We start from the raw sequence: 12,229 nt of genomic DNA on the forward strand, positions 1-12,229 counted from the left end.
CAAGAGTTCCTCAGGCTGGTGTGATCATCATCAGTCTGTCCCTGGATCATGCTAGAATTTTTCACTGCGCTGTTCTTGTGCAGGTCTTTTGTACATAATCACAGCTGCTGTGAGCCCATATGTGCAACAGTGATGTCATAATCAGGATCAGCATTTTACAGCAGGCCCCCCACTCTTTAGCTCCCGTTATTCTTGCCCCATCTTCCGTAGAGTTTTCTGAGCATTGCAGGTGGGGTTTCGTATAGACATCCTGTCTACAGCTGAGGACACAGAGCGTCTCAGTCTTAGCATGTTTGGACGGTTCTGAGGACCTGTGTTAACCACTACCCACTGCACAAAAGAGCAAGATTGAGAGCAAACTGCCTTCTACATATTTACCTCCCTACCCTTAGATTTGCGAGGTCAGTAAACATCTTTAAAGCTCAGCTTTTATTGTGACGACAACTCTTTGCTCGGAGTCAATAGCAGTAACAACGGTTTTTGCACTCAGAAAGTTACAGCCAGCACGTACCGTCACAATTTCTGAACGTGGGGAAATCAATAGGTACTTCATCTGCTTTAAAAAATTGAATTCTCATGGCAGTACTATAATATTTAGGAATCCTATTAAGGGCTTGGGGGGAGAGCTGACCTTAAAATATGAGTTTCCAGGTTGTCATCTGAACAGTTCAGAAATGTTTCTAGGAGCTGAAGATATGGCTTGGTGACTGCTGTTCTTGCAGAAGACACAGCTTTGGGACTAGTGCCCACATCTGGTGGCTGTCAACAGCCTGCAAAGCCAGCTCTAGGGTATCTGGCACCAGTCTTTTAACCTTCATGGTCACCTATGTGACCCTACTCTGTTCCCATATGTGATGAGATACTGAGGCACACATGTGCGCATGTGCATGCACGCACGCACACACACACACACACACACACACACACACACACACAGAGTAAAATAACAAGTAAATATAGTCAAAAAGAAATAGAAGAGAAATGCTTCTATTTGAAGCCCACAGGACACTTTACCATGCTAAATCTCAGAAGGGATTTAGCTGAAGGGAGAAGGCTGAGGAGACAGAGGGATGGGGTTGAGGAAGGAAGCCTGTGGTAACCTGTGGAGAGAGAAAGAAATGCAAGGATAAGACTCTTTGCCAGGTTAACCTCGGTAACCAGAATAGATGGCATTAGAACAAGATGGTATTTAGTTTCATAGGTATTGGCTTACTGTAATGTTGAATATATTAGCATATTAAAAGCACATTAAGGACAAATAACACTTGACTAGCAGCTGAAAGGTTTAGTTAATAAACAAAATAAAGAATTCATTACCGTGTTTTATTTATAGTCATTTAGACTTTTCAATTTAATGGAGTTAGCCATCACCTTCTCCACTGTAACCAAGTAGCTATGCTGATGGTTTGTCTCCAGGAGGCTAGATAGATGGACAGTGGCTAGGGGGCTGGTGCAGTGTGACCGTCAGCTGAGGTGCCATTTGTATCAATGCCGTCATTGTCGTTGTCCCTCCCTGCCATCAAAGGCTGCTAAGATCAGTCAGTGATGGAGCCATTTCTAACTTAAAAATTCCCCGTCGCTCCTCCACATTTTTCTTAAAGTTCTAACAAGCACATTCTATCATGTACCACACTGCAGAGCCTCGCGGCTTAAAACCCAACGGGAATCTTTCCATCCCCTGTGGCTGACTTATCCTACTGAAATTACTAGGTGAAGCCTGGGAGCATCCGAATTTCCATTACTTTATCAGTGTACCTTGTTAATGAGATAGCTTAATTTGTATACCAGTACTACCTTTTCACCACAGGTAAGAAATTGAAATGTTCAAGGTCAATTAACTGCCAATGTTTCAAGTCAGCTTGTGGGGCTGTAACTGGGAGCAATGTTGGTGAGAAGGAGTGGTCATTCGGGGAGTTCCTCTTACTCCTGATGAGAATTGATGATCCAGTTTTAACCCACTCCGATCACGAGAACACTCTCTCCCTTGCTTCGCATCTCTCCTATTTGCATTTTAAGTGCAGGATTACAAGGGTGTCCTGAAATACTGCAGAAGCACTGTGATATTCCTGATGAAAAAAAAAATCCCAATATAATCTCATTATGGATTTCAGATCATTAAAATTAGCTAAGAAAGAGTAGGAAGCAAAATTGTCAGCATTTTCTCAGAGGTATAAGCTAATAGAGATAAAATTCTGCACGCAGAACTTCCAAGCCAAGATGCTAGCTGCCTGTGGGCACCCCTCTTTCCTAAGTTTTCACTGTGAAAAAAAATGGTAAAAATTTAGAAAGATTTGCAATTACAGTAATAAGAGTAACCAAGATGTCATTGTTAAATCCAGCTTTTCGAAGACTTTCAGCTTCCAAGCTTTTGATAGGGGGGAGAGAGATCAGACAGGAAGAGGATAGAAACACCCATTATTTCTGCCGCACGCCTATATTTAAACCAAACCAAACCAAACAAAACATGGTCCATTGTAAGCAAGGAGGGAAGTTGCTGTTACACTCTGGCAGCTAAAGATTTCTGATCCTGACCCTCCTTATCTTTCTATGTGATTTGGGAACTGCAGATTCTTAACTGTCGTACCTGACAATGAGAGGTACCCATGTGTCTCTGTTGGATCCCAGGGGATGAAGACTTGGAGAATGTGCTAACTCCGATATAAAAATGATGTGATAGGAGCAGTTCCACAGAGGGTTCAGGACTCCCTGAGATGTCTGTGGCAGAATTCTATAGAGGGTGTGCTGCAGATCTCTGAAGAACAGCTCCTATATAGATGATAGGCAGTGAGAACAGGAGCAACCGTTGTGGGCAGCAGGCAGCAGGCAGCAGGCAGCAGGCAGCAGGCAGCAGGCAGCAGGCAGCAGGCAGCAGGCAGCAGGCAGCAGGAAGCAGGAAGCAGGAAGCAGGAAGCAGGCAACAGGAAGCAGGAAGCAGGCAGCAGGAAGCAGGCAGCAGGAAGCAGGCAGCAGGCAGCAGGCAGCAGGCAGCAGGCAGCAGGCAGCAGGCAGCAGGCAGCAGGCAGCAGGCAGCAGGCAGCAGGAAGCAGGAAGCAGGAAGCAGGAAGCAGGGCCAGACATACAGCACTAACTCACCCGAAGCTCAACACAGTCCATGACTACCCCATAATATCTCTTGCTTAAAGTATGAATAACATTTTACTCTAATCTAAACAAGGCTGCTGGGGTTAGGGACCAAGATAACTCTATACCCAAGTCACATTTCTAAAAATATTATTTAATTGTGTATACAGTGTGTGTGTGTGTGTGTGTGTGTGTGTGTGTGTGTGTGTGTATGTGTGTGTGTGTTGGGGTATACATATGCCATAGTATACATGTGAAGGTCTGAGGACAACCTCAGGTATTGGTCCTCACCTTCTATCTTGCTTGAGACAGGGTCTCTTGTTCCCTGCTGTGTGGAACAGACTGGCTGGCCTATAAACTTCTAGGCATTCTCATGCCTCTGTCCGGGAATAAAAGAACTGGGCTACCCTTCCTGGATTTGTGTGCCTTGGAACTCAGGTCTTTGCTTTTGTGTGGCAAGTGTTTTAATTAGTGAGCCATCTCCCCAGCCCTCAAGTCCTAAGTGTTCTTTAAGAGTAAATACAGAGAAAATTAAAGAAAACATATACCAACAAAAATTACATTCTATTATATATATTATATGTATATAATATATATATCATATAGATAGAAGTAGAGGTAGATATAGATATGCATATTCATATGCATATGTGCACACACACACATATAGTGGGTCAATGAAAGGTTGGCAGTTTGCTTTCTCTCTACTTTATGGAGTAGAATGCTATTATACATAATAGTTTGCCCCCAAAACAAAACAAGAAACAAAACAAATAAAACACCAAGAAAATATGAAAAGTTATCTATCCTTTATGGATTAATTTTTTAAATGATGTATGTGTCTGTGTGTATGTGTGTTTGTGTGTGTGTGTGTCTGTGTGTCTGTTGGTGGGTTTGTAAACATGAATACAGTGCCTACAGAGGCCAGATCCCCTGGGCCTGGAACTATGGAACATGTAGGTGTTGAGCTCAGAGCTTGGGTCCTCTGCTGAGCCATCTTTCCTATCCCCAAATTACCTAGCTCTTAAAATAGTATAGTATAGTATAGTATAGTATAGTATAGTATAGTATAGTATAGTATAGTATAGATTGGGCATACATTCTAAGGCAAGCAAGAATTATTAAGATGTCACTAATAGAGGCCGTTGCTATAATTTTTTAAATGCTATTTATGAGTCCTTTTAGAGATCTTGATAAATGACCAGTCTGTTTGCCTAGAGCAACTGACTGTGTTTATGTCCCAGCCAATTCTGTTATTGGGTTCTAACCATCTGCGTCAACCCTAATTATAGGGAAACCTGGATCCATGTGGCTAGAAACAGCCCGCTGCTCAGTCCAGAATTTCTTCTAGAGAAATTATTCTAATTAGTCAGTTCACTGGAAGCTCACAAGACCTAGTTAACCTCATCTTAGCTGCCACACATAAACCTCTTCTTATCGCTCCAGCTTGCTAGGCTGTCCTGGAGTGGTGCTATCCCACGAGATCCTGTCTGGTAGCCTTCAGAGTTGTGGCTTTCTTTTCCCCTTACCAAACCCAGCCCATTCCCCTGTCGCGTAGAACGTTCCATATTTTCCGATGTTATGGTTCCCTGCACATTAATGTTCATTAATGATTATTTTTGGTTTTGTTTCAATTATGCTTTTCAATATCTCTCCCTCTCACAGGTCTGCAAACGCCTTGAACAACCATTAACAATGCACCAAAATAGGATGAAGCTCAGTTTGTTAAATCTGCCAACACCAAACGCTCTTCTTTTTGTTTTGTCTCTGGACAGAGAGAGATCAAAGGCCGCACACCATTACCCAGCCATGCCTGTGGGCAGGAAACACTCTGGCACCAAATGATGGCATGGCCTTCCACACAAAACATTTAAAAATATTCAGTGAGACTTCCTATTTCTCTCCAATGCCTAGAAACTTCCTTTAAATGAACACACGCAGCACACGTCTAGCCCTGTCTACTACGTTTCTGCTTGTCTATGTTTTGCTATAATTACAAGGCATTTCATATCCCAGAGGTCTTTCTGTATCCCATATAGTCTACTGGCATTTCCATTTCATTTGTGGATTTTTTTAATGCCTTCTTTCCCAATGTTCTTTCTATTTTTGCTAAAGGAGCTGGTGGCTGGTCCCCACTTGTGTCCAACAAATACCAGTGGCTGCAGATTGACCTTGGAGAGAGGATGGAAGTCACATCAGTGGCCACCCAAGGTGGATATGGGAGCTCCAACTGGGTGACCAGCTATCTCCTGATGTTCAGTGACAGTGGCAGGAACTGGAAGCAATACAGACAAGAAGACAGCATCTGGGTATGTTTCCTTCATAAAAGATACGAGCTCTTGGGGTTAGAAGGACATCCATTCCTGGGGCTTGTTAATCAGTCTCTTATATAAAATGGCCATGAACATTCAGGGTGACCTTGATACCATCTCTTAAAGAAAATATTCATGGCTAATTTGTGAAAATTCTAAGAACAAATTCCTGAGAAGATGAAAAAGTCCTGTGAGCCCACTAAACCACGTGGAAACCCAAGAAGTTAGACTTGTATAAAAATTTATGTCTGTACAATAACATGGCATCTTTTATATTGTCTTTGAAAGCAGTCAAAAGTATTTATTTATTTTAGCTGATATGATGACTTGAGATTTCTAGAACTTTTTCTTTTGAATATATAAGAACCTCTAAAATAGAGAGCTATGTCTGAAGTTACAGGGTTGTGTATATTTTTGCATATGTGTATACGTATGCACGATTTACAATGTTACATATATCAACTGCATACGCACATACACACACTACTAAGTGTGTATAATGGAGTGATTTGGCAGCTCTATAAAACAGAGAGCAGGAAAGAGGTGCGTTGTGATAAAGTGAGGTGATTTTTTTTTTCCATGTCTGCATATCCCCTGGTAGAGGAAGCGAAAGGACGTTTGCTTGCTGATAGAGAAATGAATTCTTTGTCAGTGTAGAAGCATGTTTTGGCTCTTAGGTGAGCCTGGGACAGCAGGCTGCAATCAAAAAAATTTGTGCTCCTGTTGCCATTCCTCCACCCCACCCCGCCCCCCAGCTGAGTTGCTGGAATCTGAGAAAATGAGTAACTTAATGAAGCATTCTTAGCACACGGGTTAATTTGGAAGCCAGTTTGGCCACAGGATCATCATTTCCTTTGACCTGTCAGTCGCTGTTCTTTTCAAACTTTTTGGAATCAGTTATCCATTAAAAACCCATTGGAAAAAAATGGCCTGCGATTTGCTCGCCTCTGTGTCTGAAGAGCTCCGGGTAGTCATTAGGTGTGTGTTTATTGATGAGAATTGAATTGAGGGGAAGAACCATAGTCTTTTCTGTAGAGAGAACAGTAGGCTGGAAGCAGTAGTTTGTGTTTTTTTTTTTTAATCACTTTATATCCCAGTCTCTGTCCCCACTCCTGATGCCCCCTTCCACAGTCCCACTCCCATCCCCAACCCCCTTCTTCTACCAAAGAGAGCATTTTTATTAGCATCATATTGTTACTACTACTACTACTACTACTACTACTAATAATAATAATAATAATAATAATTAGAAACCCTATTTTAAAATTCAAAGCAAGCTGAAGCTGCACGTAAGAGTGGGACACCAAACCCCACACAACTGGGTACTGTGGCTCAGTTAATTCCATGGGAAGCACTTAAGTGAAGGCCAGAATGAAAAGGAACTAGGAACCAATAACGCCAAAGTCCAACGAAGTCTTTACTTAAACCAGACGTTTGGATCTTTTACTCTCTTTCTAAACTAAGTATTTTACTTTAAACTGGGTAAGCAGTGGTTACTGCCTGCGAGTGTTTACCTGCACTGATCAAAATGTGTGTTATGGGCGTTGTTTCTATATTGTGAACACAATGTGTTTCTGGTCATTAGACACGGAAAAAGCGACATGAAGGCATTGCTACTTCCTTATTTAGTATTGTTCAAGGTGAGGTATTCAGGGTGAAATGACAGTGTGACTTTTTGGTTTTTGTTTTTGTGTTTATTTTTGTAATTTAAACCACAGAGAAGAAAAGACAGCACCTAACAGGAAACGCTTAAGGCAACATTGGTCTCTAGACCACTTCGTAATCTGCTGACCTTTTCATAGGCTCCCCATCTGGAGTGTGAGTTGCCTATTAATGCACGCTGTAACTCTCAGACTTACCTGAACACCTTCAAAGCCCAACACTGCCAGGAATGTCGCAGACCCGTATTGAATGAATGAATGAATATATGAATGAAACAAACATTCTGTAGTATATTCTTCTCACTACTCCAAGTAATATTGATTCCTTCCTATACCCATCAGCTCTTGCTTTGAGCTTATCTGTCATCTGTCAATCATCTGTCACTTCATCTATCATCTATCTAGTCTATCTATCCATCCATCCATCATCTATCTGCTTGTTTGTCTATCTGTTTGTTTGTCTGTCCATCTATCATCCATCTCAATCTACATTTAATATCAATACTATGTATTGGTAGTTATATACTTATATTTGTAAGTTTATATCTGTCTTTGCTGGTCACAGGCAGGCTGCCATGTTCTCCTCCCCACCTCTAATTTTTTTTTATCTTCCTTCTAAGCACTCTAATGGAGCCTCATCTGAGATTCTGTAGTTGCAAAGGCAGGGAAAATTGGGCTGCCTAATGCCCTGGCTCTTGAATTTCCTACCTAGAAGAGCTCAAACTATTGCAACTTAAGCTGTCTAAGTAGAAGAACAATCTTGAACTTATACGCACAGTAAGAAACTTAACCTTTTGCCATTCCACAAATGCACACTTCCTAAGTTGGTTTTTGAGGTTTTTCTTCAGTTTTTCTAGCTATTATGGGATGTATGCCAATTATACAGAAGTGCCAATTTCCTTTAATGCCTTTACAGTCTGTTTCGGATGTTACAAGTAAATCTATGAGAGAAAGTAAAGCAGCGCGTAAGGCATTATACAAGTGTGTGGTAGGGAAAGGAAGGAAGACAAGTGTTATTGGTTTAGAAAAAAATATAATAAAGCAAACCAATAAAACCTTCCAACATGGTCTGAAACACCCAAGTGAGAGTTCCTCTTTCTGTTGACCTCCCATCAGTCTTCAGAAAGAGCAATGACTTCTCTACACCCGGAAGAACTAACAAGATTCTCTCTGCTTCTTATAAAGAATCCTTTAGAAGAATAAGAAGACGTTTTGTTTATTAGCTACACAAGTAATTAATAAAAATATAAAGATGGTAGGCATAACATATATTAAAAACACATTAAAAGATTTCTTCAGAAGAAAATCCACAGTCTAATGCCTATCTAAATATATTTTTTCTAAATTGCTTGCCTGGATGGTACATAAATATTTTATGAAAATTAATAAAATGTTGGCCACTAAAATTGTTCCCTTAAATTGAAGACAAAATAAAGTCCCTCAGCATTTTCAGGATGCAAAGATTCTCTTCAGCTAGTGTTTCAAGTAATGAAAAGCTAAATCCAAGGTATAATTTTAACTCATTTGAGAACAATTGCAGAAATATGAAACCAACATCTGAGAAATTTTTAGTAAGGCAATGAGTAAAAAAAAAAAAAAAAAAAAAAAAAAAAAAAAAAAAAAAAAAAAAAAAACTACAGCCAATTTCTCCCATGTCTTTTCATTATTTATTTATTTTGATAAGCACCCGATATGTTTCTGCTTACTATACCTTGAAGAAATGGGTGGGGCCAGTTTTCTAAATGGTTTAAATAAATGTAATTGTTGTATACAAGAGAAGCTTTCAAAAAGATTTATATTTAAGAAACTTTTGTGTCTGCGTGTGTGTGCCTCTTGTATTTGCACATGCTTGCAGTGCCCACAGTGGCCAGGAGAGGGCGCTAGACTCTTTGGAGCTGTTGCTAAAGGCACTTGTAGACTGCCTGCCTACGGGGGTCTGGAGTTGGGTCTTCTAGAAGAGCAGTATGTGCTCTTAACTTCTGAGCTATCTCTTCAGCTCCTTAAAAATTATACACATACATACATACATACATACATACATGCATGCATGCATACATACATACATACATACATACATACATACACACAACTATGTATACCTGAGTTTATGTGTACCACGTGTATCCCAGAGCCAGTGGAGGACAGATGCAGGTAACAGATCCCCTGGAGCTGAAGTTGCAACTGTTTGATATCTAAATGTGGGTGCTGGTAACTGAGCTCAGCCCCCCAGAAGAGCAGCCAATGCTCTTAACTTTCGAGCTATCTCTCCAGTAAACAAACATTTAAGTCTGAACAGAGACTTGGTGGTTTGAGTGGCACCATAGACATTTTTAAGGCCTTTTGAGACCTTCCAACCCAAACGTGTGTTATTGGAGCTTCTATGTGGAGGCACCAAGCAACAACTAGCTCATATGTGATGAAATCTGGAATTTTGGCATTGTTAGCACCAACCAAACTAACTGACCAGGACAAGAAGAGAGGCCTCCATGACCAGGAAAATAATGGTTCTTAATGATTTTTTGTGAACTTCAAAACTATACTTTTCAAATAAGAGTATTTTTAAATATTTTCTTCATTTTTTCCTTCCTTACCTCCCTTCCTTTCTTCTTTCCTCCCTTCCTTCTTTCCTTCCTTCTTTTTCTCTACTTTCTTTCTTCCTTCTTCTTTGTTGAAATGGTCTTATTATATAACTCTGTTTGGTCTCGACACATACATCAGGCTAACTTCTAGCTTACAGAGATCCCCAGCCTCTGCCTTCCGAGTGATTAAAGCCATGAGTTACCCACACCTCTCCTACCTTCATTGCATTCTAAAATTACCCTATCTTCATTTCTCACTCTCATTTTTATATTCTATTTTCTGCATATGTTTGTGTGTGTGCACATCTGTATGAATGTATGTCATGTGTGCACGGGACCCCCTGGAGTGCAGAAGAGGACATTCAATCTCTTAGAGCGGGAGTTACAAATAACTGTGATCTGTCAGATGTGGCTACTGGGACTCAATCCCTGGTTTCTCTGCAAGAACAGCAAGTGCTCTCAAGAGCTGAGCCTTCTCTCCTGCCCCATATCTTCATTTCTGAATGAACAGTGACATTCATGGTTCGGGGTGGAAAACACAAAGACCTCGTGACTAGTGTAGTGTGCAGAATACCACTTGTCACAAAATATTGACGCCATTACAACCACTGTGAATTATTGCCATGGCAACTCCATAAGTCAGACAAGATGGAGACACCGGCACAAACGTTTTTAGCATGAGTTTGTTTCCTGTCAAATTAATAAGTGGCCCCAAGGAAGCAGGACATTGTGGAAACCTAGATGGGTGTATCCTCCTTCAAAGTGTCATTTCCCCTCAACCTTCCTCTGTGCTAAGTCCTTATTCTAGTGACCAAACCTTGCTGAAACACCTGGGGTGATGCCGAGTACAAACAAAAGTACGACTGTCGTGTGCTCCAACACATCCAGGTGCCACCTTCAGGCTTCTGATACCTTCGGGTACCTTAAGCTGTGCCGCTTTCCGTGACACTAATCCCACCAAGTCGTTTTTAATTAAAGCCTACATTATTAGCCTGTATCTGCGGGAAGTTTCTCGTTTGTATTTCCAGAAAACTGTGAATTCTCCGCCCTCTGCAATGATTAACCCAGCACTTCCTGGTGGAAAAGGTGGCTGGGCTTTCTTTTTAAATTGTGGTTAGGGCAATTAATAGGAAATTTATCATCTTAACAAAGTTTTAAGTGTGCAGTGAAGTATTGCTCGTGATAAGCCCTGTGCAGAACAGCCGCTATTTTTTATAATTTTTGTCACGGTAGCATCCTAACTGTGGAGTAGTACCCATCTTCGCTGGGCTTTCACTTCCTAGGGACCATTTCAGGCTGATCAGATAAGGGAAATCATAGGGTATTTGTCCCAGGGATAGCCTAGTTTAGTCATTCTACTTCTCCATAGCTTCATCTGTTTTAGGATAAAACTCTTCTCCTCTACGTCTTAAATATTAATTTTTCCTTGTTCTTAAGAATTTCATATATGGATGCAATGAAATCACCCCATGTCCCTGTCCCCAGCTCTCTCCAAATCACCCCAATCCTTCCTCACCTTCATGTACCCCCTTTTTTTGATAACTCAGTCCAATGAATGCATCTCAAATGTGTGAGTGTGGGCCATCCACTGGGGCATGGGATATCTCTGAGTGGCTAGAAATTCGAAAAGAATGATGCTTCCTCCCTAGCCCCTGTCACCGGCCAATAATGACTCCTCAGTAAGGGGTGGGGGCTGGGGGTCACCTCCCCCATCTATGTCAAATTTTGGCTGTTTTGATCTTATGCAGATCTTGTGCAGATAACCTTAGCTGGTGTGAGCTGGTCAGTGCAGTGGTCATGTTAAGTCTTAAAAGTTTGTCTTCTTAGCACCGCTCCCCATCATCCTTGACCTTCCCATTTTATCCATTAATTCGTCGATGAATAACCGGGTTGGTGTTCCCTTGTACTCAGTACTCAGTACTCAGTACTCAGTACTCAGTACCTCGCTGTGAAAATTTCCGCCTCAAGTGCTACATAGCCTTTTCTTTATGACTTATTTTTCAATTCTTTTGGATTAGTACTCAGGACTGGGCTTGCTGGGTATTTCTACCTCTAACCTTTTTGAGAAACCTCTGTGCTGGACATTGTTTTCCATAGCACCCGATGCCATTTTGTATTCTCACTGTAGAAAGAACCCAATGATGTTCAAGGATCCCGAGGTATCATTGCCTTTTTTTTTTTTTTTTTGGTCTCGATTCGGTTTATAACAGAATCCTAATGGGTGCCAGTTGGCATCTAATGGTGGATTTCCTTTGCATTTTTCTTGATGGTGAACTTTGTTGAGCAAGTGTATGAATATACAGTACACAAGAAAATAGGCATAGGCTTTTCTGTGCTGTAGATAAGTGAATGCAGACTACCTTAAAAATCTCAATGCGCACCTTCACCATACTTTTATTATATATTTAGCTTCTTTTTAAAAGTTTTTGATACAGTCTCACTACATGGCTTGGGCTAGCCTCCAACTCACCATCCTCCTGTCTCAGTGCCCAGAAGTTCAGGATTACAGATATAAACCACCACGAGTACTTTGTAGTCTGTGTTCACTCATAATGACCAGTGCAAGTTGAAGGGCATTGCCATCAACGATAAAACA

General features: G+C 41.1%; 1 protein-coding gene and 1 long non-coding RNA gene across 2 annotated transcripts in view; one reads left to right on the forward strand and one right to left on the reverse strand.

Annotated features, from left to right (window-relative positions):
• Positions 1 to 12,229, forward strand: part of Cntnap4 (contactin associated protein family member 4) — a 278,839-nt gene that overhangs the window by 79,048 nt on the left and 187,562 nt on the right. The window contains 1 exon segment of the mRNA NM_001107432.1: positions 5,197 to 5,390. Coding sequence (NP_001100902.1) covers positions 5,197 to 5,390 — 194 coding nt within the window.
• Positions 411 to 2,996, reverse strand: LOC147999468 (uncharacterized). The gene is made up of 3 exons (XR_015643632.1): positions 2,585 to 2,996; positions 1,925 to 2,066; positions 411 to 1,100 (listed from the first exon to the last, which is right to left on the reverse strand). It is a non-coding gene; the product is annotated as an uncharacterized LOC147999468 (long non-coding RNA).

This window comes from Rattus norvegicus, chromosome 19 (assembly GCF_021556685.1).
Source record: "Rattus norvegicus strain SHRSP/BbbUtx chromosome 19, alternate assembly SHRSP_T2T, whole genome shotgun sequence".
Classification (NCBI taxonomy): domain Eukaryota; kingdom Metazoa; phylum Chordata; class Mammalia; order Rodentia; family Muridae; genus Rattus; species Rattus norvegicus.